This window comes from Apteryx rowi, unplaced genomic scaffold (assembly GCF_003343035.1).
Source record: "Apteryx rowi isolate R43461 unplaced genomic scaffold, aptRow1 scaffold_188, whole genome shotgun sequence".
NCBI classification, from domain to species: Eukaryota; Metazoa; Chordata; class Aves; order Apterygiformes; family Apterygidae; genus Apteryx; species Apteryx rowi.
Genome location: NW_020448174.1, coordinates 449,668 through 471,439, shown reverse-complemented (window position 1 = coordinate 471,439; position 21,772 = coordinate 449,668). Strand labels below are relative to the sequence as shown.

At 42.5% G+C, this 21,772-nt stretch overlaps 1 protein-coding gene across 6 annotated transcripts in view; it reads left to right on the top strand.

Moving 5' to 3' along the window:
- The window catches only part of BLNK (B cell linker), a 103,619-nt gene that overhangs the window by 38,498 nt on the left and 43,349 nt on the right, over positions 1 to 21,772 (top strand). For 2 of the 6 annotated variants that reach the window (XM_026061944.1, XM_026061942.1), the window contains exon 1: positions 16,327 to 16,390. The exons of the other annotated variants lie outside the window; for them this stretch is intronic. In XM_026061944.1, coding sequence (XP_025917729.1) covers positions 16,344 to 16,390 — 47 coding nt within the window. In that variant the 5' untranslated portion in view covers positions 16,327 to 16,343. Of the gene's footprint in view, positions 1 to 16,326; positions 16,391 to 21,772 lie in introns of those variants that run through there. 6 annotated transcript variants of the gene reach the window in all.

Genomic DNA, 21,772 nt, shown 5'->3' with positions numbered 1-21,772 from the left:
TTTTTAAATGATTTTAGAAGTGTCTTGCCAAAACTTAGCACTGAAAGAAAGTAAAGAGTAAGACTATGGTGTAAAAGCCTTGTGGCACCATTACACACAGTGTGGATTTGAACCTGGACCACAGTCATGGCACCTTCCCTATCTCAGCTCCCCAGTTTATGTCAAGAAAAGTRTCTCGTCAGGAGAACACACAGACAGACAGACAGACACATTCCAATTCTGTGAATCCATAACTGGGTGGGTTTTTTAGCACAGAGTAAATCCAAACCCTCTTCAGCAAAATTTTAACATTTCTTTGAGACTTGCCCAAAATTTTTGATAGTCCATCTTGGCAAAATATGTTCTCCACTATTTAAGTCCAATAATATGTGATACTTTTCCATAGATGAATAGTGAATTTGTATTTTATGGTTCTTCTTTATATTGAAAATAATGTATAAGGAAAACTGTACATAGAAGAAACTAGTTCTGTACGTCACATTCTGCTATGACTGCAACCCCACGGAAGATACCTTCAGAAAAACTGTTTTCTTTCTTAGTGATGCCTTGAGATGCAAGCTAGAATTACCCAGATGGTGTTCTGGGCAGGACAAAAGCCAAACCTAATACAAACACCATTCGAGTTCAGTTAGCTTGGTGCTAGCCTGGTAGTAATGAGTCCAGCTGAGGAGCAATGTATATCACTTTACGTTCAGTCCCGTGCTGTATGGCTTTTAGATCATGAGAGACTCGCATCCTGCCAGCTCAGCATCTGTTACAGTTCACCATTAAGACAAACTCTTAGAGCTGAGTGCTTAGGCAACAGCCTTACCTTCCATGTTTCCTTGTAGCATCCCTTAAAAATTTTAAATGAAGAACATTTTAAGCAAACACAATAACTAATAAGCCCCTACTTCAGTGGCCTTTCTTACTACACAGTTTCATCAGCTGCAGTTGTATAAAGATATTTTAAAAAGTTGACAGGAAATGACTATGATTACAAGCCTTTATTTGTTACCAAAATAAATACGTAGCTAAAAACTGCATTTGGCAGACAGAAAACAGGTACCTATCTACRTGAATCACTGGGATCCCCAAGAGTTTTACAAAGCCTGTTTGTAAATAAAACAGTGATTCAGTCTTTGAAAAACAGGTACAATTAGTTGTAATACAGGTTTTTCAAAAGTTAAGAATACACAAGTTTGTATTTTCTGACTAAGTCCTGATATCCAAATATTTTCGGAGATATTACTATTTTCCAAATAGCAATGGAAGCAAATCAAATGTTAGCATGGTGCAGTACTGAAGCAGTGGTTAAAGTGGAAACTACCTCGGCAATGTTTTAGTTCTTTCCAAGGACCATATTTTGCCTCTAGGCTGTGTAGAAGGAATAAAAGTACAACAAAAGGCTTTCCTTATGCACATACTACTATTGTACTGAATAATCACTATTGCAGTGACAAGGAATGCCTCAGCATTACAGACATAGACATTGTTCCACATACAAATAAGAAAATAAGTAATAATTTTAAGTCAAGGTTGGGTTTTTTCCCTATTTTAATGGAAAATGCAGCCAAAATGTCTAACAAAATGAAAGAATTTTGTCTTTTTTCCCATCTTTTCTTACTGCAAATAATCCCACTTTCAACCAATTAAATTAATAAATATAGTCTAACTGATACCAGTTGGAATGATCTGGAGTTTGCCAAAGAACTGATAGGATATGAGGATGTCAGAGGAAATCCCATTTCTTCCTCCCAATACCCTTGGTGCCTGCAGTGAAAACCAGTTGCAAGTTCTCTGGGCATCTCCCATGGCACATTTCATCCTCCACATTCTTTCATGACACATCCTGTGGAATACCATTCCAGGTGGGTTTGACAGTATAATTATACAAGTTTTTCTTTAATACTGGAAACACTATTCTCATTTTTAGGGACATTAAGAAAGCTAAATCACAGGCTCTTATTGATACTGGCGTGACAGACTAGTGCTGAATAATATTAGGTATATATTAAACCTCCTTCAAGAGTAAGCATGGATCAGCCTCTGAGGAAAAACCATATGCTGGCCCAGCTATAGGGAAAGTCCAGGTCCATAACAGTCAGATTAATCTCACTACATTTTAGTGAAAATAGAAACATTTATGTAGACCAGCCTAAATATCAATAGAAAATCAGTCCCAGGGTGACTCAAGTTGGGTACCAAAAAACAAAGAAAAAATTAGAGGTCAGCTTTTTAAGACACAGGCTCAAAGGACCTGCATATGTTTACACACAAAGGCAGAAGCAGATTTGGGAATGGAAGCTGCTGCCTGACTCACAAACCAGTTCTTCACCATCATCATGTATCTTGACAGGATCGTCCTCCACCCTGTCAGTTGATTTGCTTTGCTTTTCTCTATTACGAGGCTGTATGCAGCCCACAGAGAACAGGTTGTTGTAGTTTCAATTCACTGGTCTTTCCTCCCTTTTAGAAAATCACATTTGGTAGTCAGAAAGTGCTGCACCTGGGACTCAAAAATCAGAAGAAAATAACTTCTGGCTCATTCAAGCAATGAAGTGTGAAGAACTATTAATTTATAAGCTCACTTTAGCTGAATTCCACATGTGTCCCAGTTCAAGCACACGCCGTGCAGAAAACAGAACAGATCATTCTGCTTCGGGTCTCCTAATTGGAGTCCTCTCATTTTTTGAAAGAAATACATTATTTAATTTACTGTATGTTATCAACACACACTTCTGCTCTCTGCAGGAGAGACATTTCATTCTTCTCACTTTAGACTAGCCTCTGTGATAACAAGTGAAAACATAACCTGTTTCTGCTTTTATATAAGCATGCAGCACTTAATTCACTAGCTCGTATGCTTTGCTGTGATGTCAGGTCACCTACTCAGTATTTCTAAGACAATAAAGGAAAGTATTAAACTCTTTCATTCGGCTCTTTTCGAGTTCAGAAATGAGAAGAAAATAGGTAAAAAGTTGAGATAAGGTACGTGCGGAAGAGCAAGAACTATCTAAGCCATGATACGCCAGCAATACTTAAAAACAGGGTCAGCCAGCCGGGCAGGGTAGAGAAAACATGTGAAGATGAGATGCAAGGAGAAGTGAGGGGCTGCGGTGGGAGGGCTTGCTGCAGCTGCTGGCCAGACGGTTGGTGCCCGCGGCAAGCAGTCACTTGCAACAGTTTCAGGCGAGCCAGCTCGGCGCAGCTGGCCCGGCAAACGGTGCGCTGCAGCGGGCAGGAGCACCGCAGCGGCCCTTGCGGCGTGCAACGAGCGCGGCAACAGCATCCGAGGGCTGAAACCCAACGGACTGCCCAGCTCCAGGTGCTAACCCAGAGAATTACCACATTTGCCAGAAAACATATATTTGAAAGACTTGCCCCAAGCAAGGGTAGAAATTGCATTCATCATGCAAACGAATACCTGTTTAGTAGCGCCTCCCTCATAAATCTCCCTTTCCGGTAGCAACGCTAGCGTGAGGAATTAACAGCCACCAGACACTGGCGTGATGGCACTTGTGCTCACCTACGCAAGGGATGAGATTAACACTCCTGCAACACTTGATTCATAACATCAGAGGGCCTCTGTGGAAAGATTGTCTGTAACCACTTAAATTAATGCACATATTTACGGCAGTCAAATTAAGATTCAGAGGCAACTTCTATGCGCGCTTTCTCTAGCTTTCAGTGTTTCAGAGCCCCTTTACACTTGCCGGGGGCACAGGGCAGAGCCTGACGAGTGAGCGCCAAGCAGAGCTGTAGCTCAGCCGCCAAAGGCAGGAGAGCTGCGGTGCGGGACGCTGCACGGCAGCTAAAACGCCTTGTCCCACGGTGCAGCTCCTCCACGTATCGCCCCAGAGACCGCTCGGTCATTACCAGCTCTCGGCACCATGCTGCGCTGCACAGTGTAAACACACGGTGGCTTTAAAAACTTGACGTTTGTTTACAGTTCTTAGAAGTAAAGAATTCAGATATGCTGAAAATTCTTGAAGGGGTGAAATGACTATGGCCAACATCTGGCCATGCGGACAGTAGCATAAGCCTCCCTGCCGGTTTAGGACTACTCAGACCATCTCTCTCAGGTTATTTTATCAACCATCTAAAAGACAGAAGGAGGAAAGGACACTGGCCAGCACGGGGAGGCAGTTCACTCCCCCTGCCCAAAGCTGTCTTGGTCTGGGCTGAGATGACTTTTACAAATGACAATGGAGCTGTACTGCCTGAATCTGCTTTTTAAAACATTTTATTTTGTCCTTCCACAATCCATGCTTGAGTCTTCAGGCTCTGACAACCTCCTGCTGTTCCTAATAGTCAAGAGTTCTGGGGAAAAAGAAAGAGATTTTACGTTTTTTACAGTTTCTATACTAGTTTTCTTGCTTTCTATTCTCCTCCACCCTGTGCCACTGCCATGCTTTAGGTAGCCGCTGGTGATATCCTTGATGGAGCTTTAAGTATCGGTTTCCTCTTCACATTTCTGATGTTTCAGTTTCCCCAAACACCTGCTACCACAGCTCTGTCATTTCTCCTATTTAGTTCCTTACTGTCCAGTTTCACTGCTTTTTATTATTTTACGACGCTCTCTCAGAGTATTGAGAATAACCTAAAAACACCTTACCATTTCATTGCCTTACTGTACATTTCATAAAAGTCATCAGATCTGCCTCTAAATCCCAGATCTGTCCGACATAGTTAATTACTTTTATCAGTATATTACCTTCCTTATCTCACTCCTCTGCCTTCAAACAATAATATTCTGAAGAAATGCAAGGAAGTATAAGGCACATCCATGCCACTGCTTTCATGAAGAGATATTACAGTTCAAGATCGCAGATGTAACAGGATTGTTTGTATTGCCTGAAATGTCATCACGAACTATCAGATACACTCCTTTTAGATTACTTGTACCCAATAACACTTAGCAAGTGATTCATACCTAGGTATTTACCCAGCAAATATATCTCTTTCCTGTCTACACATAGCCCACAAATGGATAGGTTTAAATATACTCTGAAAAAAATGGCAAAGTCAAATAATTCCTGTCATTATTTTATCTTTTTAATAAAATACAAGTTCAGCACACACGTACAGTCTTCCAGGTATTCTCTGCTAGCTAATCCCTTTCCAGTTATTACAGATGAAATCAAAATTTCAAATATTTCAGCTTTTAACCAAAAGCAGTACTAAATATATATGATACACCACCATTACACTGGTACTACTGGTTTTTAGCTTTCTTCAAGGGAAAGAAACTAAGTCTAAAAAAACAGTGAAAAATAACAAATGTAACCAATTTCAAATCACGGACCAGAGCCCTTACAGATGATGCCTTTCCAGCAATACTTCTCCATCGTCATCAAGGCGGATATAGTATCAGATCCTTCATTAATAACAATGAAAAATGGGAATAAATTCTTCAGGTTTAAAGATCTAAATAGCCCAAAACCAGCCTATGTAAAAAAAAGCACATTAGCACGTATCTGTCCCTACTATGCATCTTGCAGAGTCCACGGGATAGAAAACTAGTTTCTGCGAAAGCCCCGCTTTCTGTGCAGATGCGAAACGCTGTTCGTGCGCAGCCCTGCCCCGAGACCATCTGAACCACCCCTCGGCGGTACAGCCGCAGGGGTTACGGCGCACACCGACAACGCGTTCTCCACGGCTCTGAAAATTTTGCCCTTTCGATGCAGCATTTCTTTCCTCCCTAATATTCTTCCGCATTGCTTTACTTCAATTTACAGTAAAGCGATGCTGAGTCAGATCAAAGGTCTCTATGGCTCATATGACATTTATGGCTTAGCCAGCACCAGGGGCCTAGGGAAGAACACGGGAAGGCGGCACGGGGGTGCGGGTGGGCGGCTCTGCATYGGGTATGGACGCACAGGGGTGCGAACCTCGTTAGCTGAGCTGGCTTAGAGCATCCCTTTGGACAACGCTGGAACAAATAAACTGAACCTCCGAACAAATATTCAGGGAAACGTTCGTGCTATCAGTTCCACCAAGAATAAAAAAGTTTCTAAAACTTCTTCAGAAGCTCATGATGCTTTGAAGGTTTTTTTCATAAAACAGGGAATTCGCCAGAGAACTGAGTGATGAAATTTAACTAGCAGACCAAGAGTAAGGCCTGAAGGAAACCACAACCCTTAAGGAAAAGATACCTTAAAAATCTGTAATTTCCACCTAGAACATTCTGTTACCCTGGAAAACTATTTGCTAATCAACACAAACATTTTATGGCAAAAGCTGTACAAAAAATATATACCTTTTCAACAGTTTCAAATTACAAACTGTATAAAATTCATAGGAATCTAGTTTTCAGTCATGAGTCTGTTTATAACATATTCCTGACTCAAAAATACTGTGGCAATAACAGGACAACTTCAAACGTGTAACATTCCTAAACCCCAATCAGATCTCTACGACATACAGAAGGTTTACATGTCCAAGTCCATGCTCCAGACATTGGGAAAAAAACTATCACTTGTGTATATATTTCTAAACTACCAGAGAGAAACTTTCTTTAATCCCAAAACTTTTTTATATTGTAACTTTCTCAAGGCAGTAACTGTCTCCTTGCTCTCTGTTAGAACAATATATAATGAAACAGGGATCATCGTTTATGAATGAGGCTACTATGTGCTACTGCAATGCAGTAAATATTAAAATTTGCATATATGCATTTCCTTAAATGTAGGCTTCTGTCAAATTTTCTTACTTCCTTCACTTCTCCCTAGGTACTTTTTATATTTTAAATCTGCAGGGATGACCAAAAAGTAGAAATAGTTTTTCTGAATCCGAGGGTTTGCTGCTGAATGTAGATTTTTCTTCTCCTAACGAACCCTGAGAGTATAAAGATGCAGGCTTTTATGACCTCAGACTTATGAAATAACTCTTTTAAATGCTGTACTACAACAATGAATGCTTCAAAACAGGATACATAAAAAATAATAACACACACTGATGTGGTATGGCACTCCTATTCATTTGCTACAGTTTTGTGGTTTTAATGCAATTAAAGTTAGCAACTGTAAACATAATATTTGCAACAATTCACAAAGTTTGCAGCCCAAGATCACAAATTTCATGGCTATAGTTATAAGTCTGAATTATTTTTCTCCACAGAAGAGAGTATTACATGTATTTATTTTGTCAGAGCCACATCAATACAGGACTTTCCTTTATTAAACTCCTGTTATTATTTCACATAGTGGTTTGCTACTTTTAGTTTTAATGAGGCTTTTTTTCTTTCAAAATTCCTTCATCTCCCTGGTCACTGCACTATCTGTTTTTCAAGGCAATATCTCAAATCCACTATACTTTTAGGTGAGAAGGACCTAGGGAGCTTCTTGGAAGTGCCATTCCTGTTCCCAGAACACAGGGTCAGGCGATTCCCGTTATCCAAGAAACAGAACAGCGCAGGCCGAAGAAGGCAGAAACACCTGAAAACAAGACAGACTACAGACAGAAGGTAGTTTTGCTGTTCCTAAAGGTGCTCAGACAGGAATTATTATGGTCACCGAAGCAGTTCAGATTACCAAGTCCTTCTAGAGAAAAGATACACTAACCATTTTCCTTGGCTGTATTACAGACCAGTGCAGGAGAGAAGTGCTTTAATTGCTGTCGGTTTTCTGGCTGCTTCCAGGTGCTGACGGCACCATGACACGTGTGAACAGTATTGGCGCTACACAAAAATAACCTCATTTTAGGACATCCCTTCCATTTTAAAATTTGGAAGCTTTGTGCAATTTTTTTTCAGTGTGAGTATACACAGGGATTTTGTCAGCAGAGGTACAACCCTGTTTAGACCATTAAATATGTATGTCTGAATTCTGACCGATGCTTGAGTAGGCACACACAGAAAGGAAGGACAGAAAACACTTTCTCCTCCCACATCCTCCTCCGTCCCTCTGCAAGTCTTATTCTCAGCACCAGGGCCAAATAACACACGCTCTGAAGCACTTCCGCTAAGTCTTTTTGGGTCCCTCCAGGGCAGGTCTGCACCACAAACGGGAGGACTGACTGCAGCACAGAGAGGCAAATCCGTCCAAGGTTTAATACAGCGGGCTCCGGCAATCAGGGACGAAGGTGTACCAGCCCCAGAGAAATGTTAGAAACCAGACTGGCTTGCCAGTCTGCAAGGAAGCCCATGCCACTGCACCTTCACTTTCGCTGGTTCGATTAAAGCTGGCTAGCTATGAATCTCCGTGTTACAGTCCCTCTTTCCCGCTGGAAGGGGACAAGACCTGCAAATGGAGTATCAGCAGCACTCTTCGGCGCRGTGCAGCAGCCGGGTCTCTCCCTGGTAGCTGTCTGCTGGCTCCAGCACAGATCACTGCCTCCAAGACAATCTGGCCTCAAACACTTTCAGCTTAAGCACTAAATAATTACACTGTCCGAAGGAGCAAATTTTGTGTTTCTGTGTGCATGTGGAACAGATGACAGCAAAACTGAAAAGCAGAAGTGCAGCTTTCTACACAGTGGGTTGTCCCCAGGGAAATAAAACACATTTTCTGTGCAGGTGCTAAAATGAGTTTGTTCAGATGCCCCTTCATGAGAAAATCCTACTAAATTTACTGCTTTTGCATCTCTGCCTACCCCACAGTTTAGTTTCCTGCCTACATGTACTGCCTGTTTCCTCCAGTAAGCTAGAGACAAACCCAAATCCCATTCAGTTAAATCCAGAGTTGTATTTTCAAAGGCATCTTCTGTCTACTACTATTTAAACAACTTCGAATAAGATATTTAGTGCCTGAAGTGAAAACAAACTAAAGCTTTAAGATTTCTAGGGCAGTTGCTAGGAGTCTTCCAAAACTAACACTGTGGCATTAAGCTATTTGACAGGTCTCGACGAGACTAAAATGTCTGAAAGTGAGTATTACTTTAAAATACTTAGCACAGAACAGGCAATAACAGAGTACCTTCCTCACATCTGCTGAGACACAACTGAGTGTCCACATGTAATTTTTTCTGTACAAGAAACAGTGTTTTCTAGTCTAAAACAGCTTATATGCATCCAGGAAATGGAAAGATCCATTCAAATAGACTAGTTAATGAGAGTCTAAGAAAGATGCCTGGAAAACAAAAAAAAAGATATGTGTTATTTTAAACAACAAATGCAGCAGTGTTTTGCCTGTTTATAGCAATCAGCAAGTAATAAATACATATAATGTCATGAGGAGTCATGTTCCATAAACTCATGGTTTCCAAATACCAGTTAAGAGACACTGAGCGGTAAGTTAAGTAGGCAATGCATCAACTGAAATAGAAATAGAGGGGAAACAAAACTATGTCTAAATTGTCATAGTTTGAAACAATTGAGTTCGAGCTGTCTTTTGCCATGGTATCAGGCACCACAAATTTGCATTCAGACCCACATCACCATGCACTAAACCCATCCAGGCAGCATGTGACAGTCTAGTGGTAACTATCCATTTCCCCTCTTCTCTTCATCGCCACCGTGTATTGCTGACATGTCTTCCCGAGGATATTCTGAAAGCAGAAGAGATCAAATATACACAAAATATTTTAAAATAACAGGCTTTAGCAAAAATTAAGGCCTGCAACCTTGTTACAGATTCCAGTTCAAATTCAGGTGGTATCATTTTTTGCTATTTTCAAACACTTAACTCCCACAGCCTCGAGAAACAGAACTGTAGCAACTATTTTCTGACTTTCATGTGAACACAGACTGATCAAGCCAAATTCCTTCTACTGACTGGCTATGTTTACATCCACATTACACTACCTCAGTGGCTAGAGCTCTCACCTTTAGTGCTATCCCTGTAGCAGCAGAAAGTCAGAACTCGAGCAGTAGATTCCAATTTTGGAGACCTTTACATAGGAATAAATACCTTTTTGAAGCAATTATTGGAGTCTGAGAGAGAATTAAGACTGTCTGTAGAGATAGGTAGAGAGAAGTACCTCTGAGTTAGGTGAAATACCATGACTTCAAGAGAGCAAGATCAGACAGATATTTGGAGTGAATTTTCAGTCATTTTAGGTATTACTCAGGAAAGCTTATTTTCTGCTCTTTTGTCATGACCTGGAAGGAAAAGCCAACCAAAAGCTTATGAAGTTGTCCTTTAAAAAGTAAAATGTTCATCTGCTGTTTCCCCCAATTCCCCAGAAGTGGAGAAGTCAAAATGAATAAATACACTAGCTACTCAGCAAGACAGGTTTTACATGAAATCCATTTCAAGAATTATTTCCTATAAAGAACAATTGCATTCTTCACTCTTGAGTATTTCTGAAAACATTTTTTGGCACAATCTTCTCTATTAATGTTGAAGACAAAACTATAGTAATTGATAAGGGGTTAAGAACTGGGTTTCTAACATGACTGAGAGAAAAAGCAAGCCTTACATGGTCATATCATAAATAAAATTGAAACCTTGTTATCAAAGTGATTGCTTATTTCAAATCAAGTTTCTCAGCTGTTTTATGTATATTGAAGGCACTAGACTGTATCTACGAGCCTTAATGTWATCTGTAAAAAATAGCTTCCTCTTGAAATAACCATGCATAGTTCATTGAGATTCTTTGATGCAGCACTGTCTCCTCAAAGCATTAAAAATAAAACATTAAAAAGATTTAGTGTAAATTGATAATGTTTTAAATTAATCCATTTGCAGTTCTTTTTATTCACCTCCTCATTGCTAAGTTTTTATGCTACATGATACAGTCTACAATTCTCAGCTTTTTATTTTAGCTGTGCAAAATCTTAGATGTTCAGAAATGACAATCAAAAGCCAAGGCTGCATCTACATACTGGCTTGGATTTATCACAATATCTACTGCAGCCTGGCTCCCCAGTTGCCCTGTTTCTACTGCCTGGGACATGTCCCTAGGTTTTCTCGTCAGCGGATGAGGCTGTGGGTCGATGCTGATGCCCCACTGAGCCTCCCCCTGTTAGGTGGCTGGGACGTGGCTCAGGCTGCAGACCCAGAGCACGAACTCAAGACGTCTCCCAGGTTCCCTAGAATAAACACAGCTCGAACTCATAATCCGYGTTAAAACTGTGACATGAATGGTCTCCATAAAAAGCTGCTAACATTAAAGTTTGTGGATTTAAAAGGAAGATATGTACTACTGATATTTTGTGTAATATTTAACATTGTAATATGAATATTATTAATATTAGCAGCTTCAGCAGGAATCCCTGACAGCCCCTAATCATCACACAAACTACACACTGCAAGGTATTAAACTACACAGCATTAATTTCACTGGAAAAAGCAGTCATCAAAGGAGTCAGACAGAAACCTGTAGTCAAGAAAAAACATCACACTCTTCACTGATAGTAATCAAACTCTGGATTTTGCCTAATGGTTTCTCTATAATGATGTCTCTATATGAAGATATTTGTTCTGATCTAGGGACACCGTTTACCGAGGACTAAATCACTTCAGACAAGTCTTCTGATATCTTGTTTCTGTGTTACAAGAGCTGTCTATTTACTAAGGGAAGGAAAGTCAAATCATAAATGATCTTAACAATAGGATATAGAAGACTGGAGCCCTGAGAGAACAGGAAATATTTGGCAATAATTCACAACAAATTTTGACCTAATGAAGATACTAACAGCCTCAGACAGAGTTTGTTGCACAGAGTCTTGCTTTGACCATGCCTTAACTATTTCACAACTCTTAAATAGAAACTAGACCAAGTTACCAGAGTGAGGAGGCATGTACAAGGAATGAGCCAGTGGGAAATAAACAGCAGATAATAGCAGAGGGGTAACAATAATTTTAGTTTCTGAATATGCAAAATAAAGAAAAATCTTTTCAAAATCTTTTTATTTATGAGCATAAGAGAAGAACTACACAGACATACTGGGAGAGGGTCCGGTCAGGGAGACAACCCAGACTAAGCCACAGCACATGCAGTGATGAGGAAATGATGTTGCAAAACTCAGTAGTATTTAGGTAATCCATCAAAGTATTAATAAGGCCAAAAATTTCAATAGCATTTTGAGCAGCAAAAATGAAAGAGCATGAATACTCTGTGAATGATCCTGGACAAACTGGCAACCTGCATTAGGTAATGGGGCCAGGAATTTATCCTGTATCTTTCATAGCCACACACAGGAAAATAAAGTTACCAGCTACCCACCTAATCACAAAAAGCAGCAGACTCCACATGATTCTTAAAAGGTTAGATAAGCAAAAACTATTTAGGTAAAGAGCTTGAGTGGTGATGCTCCACAACACCGGTACTGCAGGAACGCCCCTGCACAAAGCCTCACTCGAGGCAGGAAAATATATCCCTGGGTCACCGCCTTGTGCGACACGCCAGCCCCCACATGCCGGCCCACAACACGGCCCTGTGGTGCTCAGCACGCTCGCTCCAGCGCTGCAGATACCTGCCAGGCCACAGCGGTGGCCGCTCTCCCCGGGACCGGCCGCCCTCCCCTCCGCCGGGCAGCGTGGGGCTCAGCGGGCGGCCGCGCTTGCAGGACGTGCCAGGGTGTGCAGAGGTGGCACAGGTGACACATTCCTCGAAACAAATCCCCCCCTGTCAGGAGCGGTGCTCGTGGCTGGGAAAGAGTTTTGTGTGAACCAGGGTTGCAGCCAAGCTGCCGCCCACTCGGTAAACTGGATCCCAGTTCCTCTTTGCCATTCTCCATATGAGCACATGAAGTCAAAGAGGGGCAGTTGCTGGGGTGCCAACAACTACAAAAATAGGATGACATTATAACTGCTTCCAGACCGTCCCAGCCCTCCTAAAGAGGAAGGAAGGCCGTTTCCGGGAGCGGAGCTTAGCAATGCCCTGCCCCATCTCTTCTGCCCAGGGCCCCAGACGCACCACTTCGGGTGTCAAGTAAAGGCAAAGAGAGAGGATGTCCTTTCACCTACCTGCCCTTTCACTGGTCTGCAGGGTTCCTTCTCCCTGAAAACTGTGGCTGCCCCCTTTCTACCTCGAATCACTCTGGTTCAGTGCATCGGCTGGATGACCAGCATGGCTCATCTTTGTGCTTTCCTCACCTATGGTTTGAGTAAAGGCTTTTACAGACCAATTTTGGACTATATAAAAACCTTCTTGACCACAGATAGGATCAGTCCCAATGTGTGCCAGAAATTTGATTTTGAATCCATCTGCTAGGAAAAGGAGAGGCTTTGGGCCATTTGGAGGTATTTGGGTCTGTTCTTTATTTAAGGCTAAGTGGTTGTCCTATCCTGTCCTACCCAGATAAGCTTGGTCAATACCAGGATAGATGGCTATGTACGCAGATTTGGAGGCAGAACAGAAAGCGCTAAGCAGGCTATAGTCTTTTTTGATGAGACTACATTGTTTAGATCCAAATGCTCCAGGTGCAGGTACACATTTAAATTGGGGAAGAGGAGGGATTTCACTGTGGGATCATAACCAGAGAGGCTTTGGTTGACATCATCTGGTTTGAGAGATGGAGGGCTCCTTCTCTTAATTTCAGGACTTAGACACCCTGCGATTGACTCCGTTAGTTTCCCAGTCATAGCATACGCTAAGGTAGCCAGGAGAAACTCTCTGTCACGTGCTTTAGATTTAAGATAACTAAGGGACACTGGGCCCTGCGTGTGCTATTCTTTCTGGGGAGGAAGGGGCTGACTCATTCTTTGCCCATGTTCTGCATGAGCAAAGAGAGCCAACCCCTGTTCTAGCGACCTCTGCTAATTCTAGCCCAGGCCTCTTTTCCTCTCCAAAAAAAGAGTCAGAGTGCCTTGATGGGGGTGGAAATAAGGGGAAATAAGATGTAGTCTATATAAGTATTCAGAGTATGTAAGCTGTGAGGACAAGTGCTTATCTCCTTCCCCTGTACAGTTTTCCAGGGTCAGGTAAAAACAAGCCCTGCAGGAGTAGTGGGAAAAGCTTTTTTGCTATAAAATGCTAGTGGATATTAAAGTGAGGAAGGACTGTGTGTTGGGCCACATGTGTGCATGGAAGAAACAAGCAGGTTGAGACATGACCAGTGAAAGGCCTTGTGGCAGGTGCCACAAAATCTCATGAGCAAGCCTTGCGCAATGGGAATTTTCTCAGGAGTGACCTTTTGGCAGCAGTACCAGTTTAAGCAGTCCCACACCCTATTCCTCCCACCCCCGGTGCTGCACTCTCACAAGCATTTGTGCGCTGAACCAAATCAAAGAACCCTGCCAAGTTAAAATTTCCTTTTTCATTACCTTTGGTTACTCTGTGCTAGATCATTTGTAGTGGATTCCTTTCCCAGTCTATTTCACTGCACAGCTACGCGGACGCTTGAGCCAGCAGATCCCCAGGCTCTGCGATGCTCAGGGAGGAGGGAACTGGCTGAAGCTGTGCTGCTACCAAGCACTGAGCAAGGCCAAGTCCAGCCTCAGGGATTGCCCCAACAAGACGGCATCCATGGGGACACCTTCTCAGGAGCAGAGCCCAAGGACGAGGCAGCACCGCTCTGCAGATCAGGGTGAAAGCCCTCTGCACCCTGCACTGCCCAGCACTAACAATTAGAGAAACAATTAGAGATTTCTCTGCGAGTCAGGCAAGAGCCAGTTTTTGTCTAAGAGAAATCACTGCATGGGCCTGCTGAGCAAATCCCAAATTCTGATATAAATTTAGATATGGCAAGAAGATTATACAAGCAAAAAGTAAAGTGACACTGCAAATTATTTACGCCCACTTCTTCACACTGCAAGAGTGCAACCTTAATTTTCAAAATAACTTTTATAGAATAAACTTGCAAAGGTGTCCAGTTCATAAATCAAGCTGGAATTCCAGAAATGTGAGTAGTAATATTATTATGTTATTCCTTAAAGTCCATTAGCTTTGTAAGATACCCCAGATAGTACAATTTGTTCAATACTGGCCATCCCTAGAGAAATGCTGTATGGAAACACACAGTGACTTCCACATAGAAAGCTTGGAGACAAAAATCATTAGCCATGCCAAAATCAGAGCAATACTGTTATTAAAGACACAAATCTTGTGGCATCCTCTCTGTCTCCCCACTAGACAGTCTTCTGCACTAAACAGGAAAGACTGTTTTGCCACTACATTTTCACAAAGAAAGAGTTATAATCAGCACGTTCTAGGGAGGAAACACATCCAGGTGGAAATCTAGTCTAAGTGGCTGGAGAATCTCCCCATCTTCTGACGTCCTCAAAACATGCTGCACTTATCAAAGGGTTATTATCATGATTTAGATATACATTTATAAAAAAAAAGAAAAAGTAGATTTCCCACCTAGAGCAGCCTTAGCTTATAAACTAAGCCACAGACAAGTGAAAGATATAGAAAGATATAGAAAGAGAGAACAAAAGCCACAGAATTCAAAAAGCCCGTTAGTCAGCACTTCAGGATAAAGATCAAACACGAATACCTGCGTATTCACCCCTCAGGAACAACCAGCTGCCTACAGAGATCAACCTGAAAAAGAAAAACCAAATGGCTGAGCCACAGACTACACAAAAAATCCCAGAGTCAAACATACGAGAGCCATTGAACACCGATCAGCTGCCTGCATCTTGGGTGGGAACGGCCTTGCCTAGGCTGGACCAGGGTTTGCTCCTGCCTTAATTTAAGAGGGTGAGGAAACATTTCTCTTTCTGACAGTAACATTTAAAAGGAAGGGGATGGGGGGACAGTTTTCTCTACTTTTGCTGGAGACCCTTTGGGAAGGGGAAAGTCCCCACGGCAGCATGTTGCGAGCCAGCACATCCCAACTGGGGGAGCAACAAGGAGTGGGCAGAGGCAGAGGCAGAGCCCGCGCACAGCTGGGCTGGGCACCTGGCCCGGTGGGGGCTACCTGACCTGGCGAGGGGCTACCTGGCCCGGCGGGGGCTACCTGGCCCCGGCACAGCCCCCCAGGTTTATCTGTGTAAAACCTGTCAGTGCCCATCCTCRGGGAAACCTTCTCCCACGGGCTCCCTAAAGCGCTCGGCGGGCTCTGAAGGAAGGAGCAGGGGGTGTCTGAAGGGCTTGACGAGGCCTCGTTTTTCCATTGCGAAAGGACTAACCGCGGCTCCGGGGCTCCGGGGCCGCTGCTGCTGCTGCTGCCGCCGCCGCCCCCGCGCCGCGAGGGGCCGGGCCGGACTCGGGCACCGGGTCCCTCCTCCGCCGGCGCCGGCGGGGAACGAGCGCGGCCGCGATACCGCGGGGCGGCAGCTGCAGCGCCCTCGATGTAGCGCCGCGGGGGGTTATTTGTGGGGCCGGGGCCGTGCGGTGCGGTGCGTTTCCCCGCCCGGCCACCTGGCTGCAGCGGGCAGCGGCGGCAGCAGGAGGAAGTGGCGGCAGGTGGCGGCGGAGCCGGTGCCGGCGCCGGTCGGGCGCCCCGAGGGGGCGGAGAGGCGGCGGGGCCGGGCTGGGCCGGGCCAGCGGCGGCCCGGCGGGGAGCGGCGGGGCCGGCAGCGCGGAGCATGGACCGGCTGAACAAGCTGGCCGTGCCGGCCGGGGAGAAGCTCAGGTAGGTGCCGGCGCCGCGACGGGGCCGGGCGGAGAGGAGCGGAGAGGAGAGGAGCGGAGCGGCGCGGAGCGGAGCGGGGCCGGGCGGCAGGGCACCTGCTGCCGCCTCTCGCCGCCCGCCCCGGCGGAGCCCGGCGGCCCGGGAAGGTCGCTGCGGGGGGACGAGCTGTCGTGAGCCCCTTTTCGGCAGCGCCCTGGGGAAGGACCGGGAGGCGCCGGCGCACGAGGAACTTGGCAGAAGTTTTCGCGTGAAGCAGAGCTGTTATCTGCTCGCCGGGCGGCACAGGGAAGCGCGGGGAGATAAACAYGGGCCTGTAGCGAATAATCAGATACAGCCGGTTGCAAAGCGAAGTGTCTCCCCGCTTCCTCTGCAGTGAAAAGTACGAGCGGACGCGTGTCTGTTTTCAAAGTTTTTAAGACAAAAATCTTTGACTCGTTAAGGGGAATGAGGCGTACGTAAATTAGAAAGATTGAACTAACTGCTTAATGGTTTAATCACACATTGGTGTCCTGTGAAGGTGGCTTTCCTAGGTTCTTTAGGAACCTATTAAGTTCTTTTATATTTCCTAGTCTTCGAAAGAACTGATAGAATATAGGGAACTGGAAAACGGGAAATCTTCCTAAATGAAGGAGGAGAACAATTTTAAATATAGTGTTTGAGAGAAAAAGCAGAAGCTGACCATTACTGAAGTATTTTTAGTGTGACTGGCGTACTGGAATTAGCACCCCAAGGCTTTTTTTCATCATATGATTTTTTTTTTAAATGTTGAAAAGAAGTCTCATTTCAGATTAGTGAAATAGGAACTCCACACACATGCACCCAAAAGAAGGAAATACTGAAAAACAAATCTTCTTAAATAACCTATATTTGAGTACTCACCACTAATTTATAAACCTTTCTCAGCCTCCTTCCATCTACCCAGAAATTTTCATGGAAATCAAAATATTCCCCTGTAAAGCTTGGAACAGCCTTTCTTGACATCCACCCTGTGAGGGGAGGGTACCTGGAGAGCTGCAGTGGCCCTTCTATTCCCCAGTATACTGAATACATACTGAATACAGCCTAGTGGACTGCATCCCACATCCCTGGGAAGGACTCTCTGGAAGGATCAATGGATAGGGGACACACTGGGAAAGTATCTTCACTGCCTCTAATGTATCACCGTATAATTTCTAAATGATGTCACGGCTCAGACGATGAGCAAGTGATGTGATGGAAAACTTGTTGCCATCAAGACAGTTACTGATATAGAAAGAAATAAAACACCCACTCCCCTCTGTGATAAAATGGTAGCCAGGGTGCAGCTGATGCACCACTGCAAGTAGTTAAAACAGGATTACTTTCCGAYACTTAGGGGAGGTTCTATATGCCAGGGTTATAACATCCTGCAACTTGTTTGTGTATGATTCAAAACTCCTAAACTGGAAAGGGATGCCATTGCATCCCTGCTGCATCTTTAGGTTGGCTGACACTTCATCTTGATTGAAGTTTTAATATTGTTGCAAAATAAGGAAGAGGAGGAGRTAGCTCTACTTTTCTCTATTATCTTGAAGTATCAAAGGCTACTTTTTCTATTCTCCTCTCCTCTTCGCCAGTTCACCATGGTTCTGCAAGGAACGTAGAAGTACGTTTATCGCTCGGATTTGTGAGCGTTCTCATTGCACACAGTGGAGCTGCATGCATGCTTCAACTTGAGCATGTCTGAATACCTTATTAAACAGGGATCTATTTAGCTACGTGATCTTACTACAATATCAGGATTTTAATAATATATGGCAGAACATTCTATGAGTACACATTGAGAGTATAAATTTAGAAGAGATGTGCAAATACAGTAAGAGACCAGTGTAACATGGCGGCAGCCATTGCTTCATTCTTTGAAACAATCATATACCCGCTTATGCGACATGGCTTGTGGACAGTGCAGCTGATTTCATAATATGCATATGGGAGATGCCTAGCTGGTTCAGACTTTGTACTGACTGTTATGTGCATGAAAAGGTTACATTAGAATCTAACTTTCTCCATATATTAAGATGTATTCCTACAAAACAAAATTTCACTTGGTATCATTCTAGTTCAAATATTTTTCTAAAGACTAGCATTGCTGTTGAGTCGGTGTCTGAGCCTAGAGCTTTTTGGTTTGGGGTTTTTTTGTTTGTTTGTTTGTTTTCAAGTGTAGGTCTTAAAAACTAGGTGTTAAGTGGTTTTGATAATCTCATACCAATCTTTCTCTCACCATTCTCTGTGGGTATATTTGAATCTACCAGACCTAGCTTTTTGTTGCATTAGCAAGTCTTGTATCAGATCTGAATTATTAACATTCAACTCCTTTGCTTATCTCAACAATAAGAACTAAAAGTAGTCTTATGTGCTTCCTTAACTACCACGTTGTGGTTATGGACATTGTTTGCAGTTGCAATTAAGTCGCACAATTAACTTGAATATCAGATAGGAATGCTGGGACTTCATGGAATTTCAGAATTTTTTTTAGGTAGTGTGATAAGGTATGCACGGTATTATACAAATATTCCCTCCAAGTACACTATGCATTCTAATTGCTTCCGTGTAGTCAGGAAAGCATGAATTCCAAGGCTAGGCTAATTTATTAGGAGATAAATTAATTTGTGGTGCATACAAAGTATTTGCAGGTACTTCTTAAAGAATAGCTTTCTGAAGTGCGGAGTGAAATACACAAGCAGTAGCCATGCTAACATGGCAGGCTTTAGTGTGCCTTGATTTCAGCCTGAACTTTCAGAAAATAATTTTATGCTTCAGAAGAATGTATACATAAATAGATGCACTCGTAATCAAGGATGACAGTTGGCAAAGGTAACATGAAGTTAGCAACTCAAAAGATATAGCACCAAACTTGCAGGATCTTTTGTGGTTCAGCTTCTTTAAACTAAGATTCTGTGATTCCTACTCTTTAAATAATTTCCAGCTGCTGTATACAACTCTTGTAACATCTCTTCAGGCTTACTGCATTTTTTGTTATGACCACAAACCTTAATAATGACCCTTTGCTCTTAGTTGTTTTCAGCTGTGTATCACAAAGCCATTTTCAAAGGCATCATTACCATCACCACTGCAGAGACAGACAAACTATGGCATGAACCAGAAGTTTACCACAAGCTTTCATTTTTCTAAGGTCATAAAGATGACAACTTCCAGATTACAAAAAGGTCACTTTTCCAACTCTAAAGAGCACAGTTTCATGTTCACGTCAGATGACTTCATTAACTTGTTGCAATTTTTTTCCTAAAGAAGCCTTCAAATCACTGCCTCCAACCATAACTTCCAAATCTATGAAAAGCAACTAACTTTTTTTCTCAAGTTGGACAAGTGCGTGAGTTTATTTGCAGTACAACGCCAATCCTTTTGTTTTAATATCCCTTGCTAAACAGGAGGGTTTAAATCCTCATTCTGTTAAAATCAAGTAGAGTTTCCCTAAGACCTGAATGTCAGCTAGATGTCTGTCAAATTTGAAGGTATTTATGGTCCTCACTAATTTTCTGCTGATATAGATAGCTTGACTATAACTATTAGGTCTTGTCTTCTTACATCTCTTCTAGGGCACTTTGACAATATATCCTCCCTAACTTTAACCAATATAACTTTGATGACAAAACTTTAGAGTGGAAACTAGGTCTAAGAGTTCTTTGAGTTCCAATATCAACTGCATTTCAGTAAAGTTATAGCCTATAGTTTTGCCCCTCTGTTTTACAAAGGTATTCCTCTTGAAAGTGCATAAGCAGAAAATAAGTTCATTTAACTGTAAACTGATGACTTCTATGTATAGGATATTTTATTATAGGGAATACTTCCTCTTTGAGAAAATGAACTGGGAAAAATTGAACATTAGTTTTGCACCATAAGTAAGTATTTTTATTACACTAATCTTACTAACTTTTTCCTGTTAATAGTAAATAGTAGCAACTTAATCTAGTTTTTTAAATTCAAATTTTAACACACTATTTCAGAATCATAATAAAAACTCAGCAATGAAGAAGACAAAAAAAATAAAAAATAAAAAAAAACACAGACAGGAAAGAAACTTGAGTTTCAAAGTAAGTTAGAGAATGCCCCCCACTGTAGAATCAGGCACCAGAATCCACCTCCAGCTTTAACATTTTTCCCCCTTTTACTTACATCCTTCAGAGGAAAGGATATGCAAATGCACACAACTGATTCTAGGCTGCTCTGTGGCCTGAGAGCCCAAATCGGAGGAGATGTTTCCCCCTTAAGAGACTATCAGCGTGACCCCTACTAGTTGCTTATCACTGCCTCTTCCGCACGAGTCGCAGCCCCTTTGCGTCTGCTGTTCTACCTGCTCTGTTTTCTAGCAGAGCCTCAGCTGCCTCCAGCCTGAGGCCCAAGGGCAGTAAAGGCAACGAATGTCATCTGGGTCCCACCTAGAGGAGGGACACCTCACCAGCTTCTCCCCAACTACCTCATCCTGCCTGGACCAAATTCTGTCACTGTCTGCCATACTGCCCTCTTCATTCAAAACAAATTTCATATGTAAACCTTCTAATAAGATTACTTGGTGCACACTGCATTTAGGGAAGTTTGTGACCCACTATTTCACATATCTAACGGAAATGCCTCAAAACTATTTCTGTCATAGGTAAGAATCTGACTGCATGAATCAGTTGAAAGCCATTTTTACCTCTCTTCACTTCTGCAGATGATTTATAAAACCCTGACCACTAGAAAACAAAGAATATATGTGCTCATTACATAGTTTTTGCTTATACAATTTGTTGTCATTAGTGATTATTGTATTAGTGATTATTGTATTAGAGGATAGATATTTAGTTTTATATAACATCCTTCTCATTCTAAGTATCCTAAAGCATGTTACAATATGATAGATAAGGAAATACCACTTTTAGAAAGCAAATATCATCAGTTTTATGTGTTCAGTAGACCAGAGAATTGGAAAACAAGGCCTGAAAGGGATAGTTTTTTCTCATTTGGTTGTAGGAAACCCTCTTAGATTTTTTTGGTAGACTGTGAAAGGACTTTATACAATGTGTAAGTTTGTTTTGTAACAGCCATACTAAATGACTGAGGGGCAAAGGAAGCCTGGAAATTTTGTTAGCATCTTTGTTCCTAATCCGTTAATATATACATTTTGGAAAGTTTTTTTTTTTTTTTTTCCCCCCCAGATATAAGTGAAGCCAGATGTGCAATGCTTCAAGCTCAACATAAATGCTATACTAAATAGTAAATATTTTAGCAAGAATTAAAATAATGCATCATGAGGCAAAAATATGAAAGACAAGAGCATGTATTTTTTTCAAGCTCAGTACAGGGGTGAAGTGGGCTGTGAGTAAAAGAGGTCAGGCTACATAGCAAAATGATTCCTCCACATCT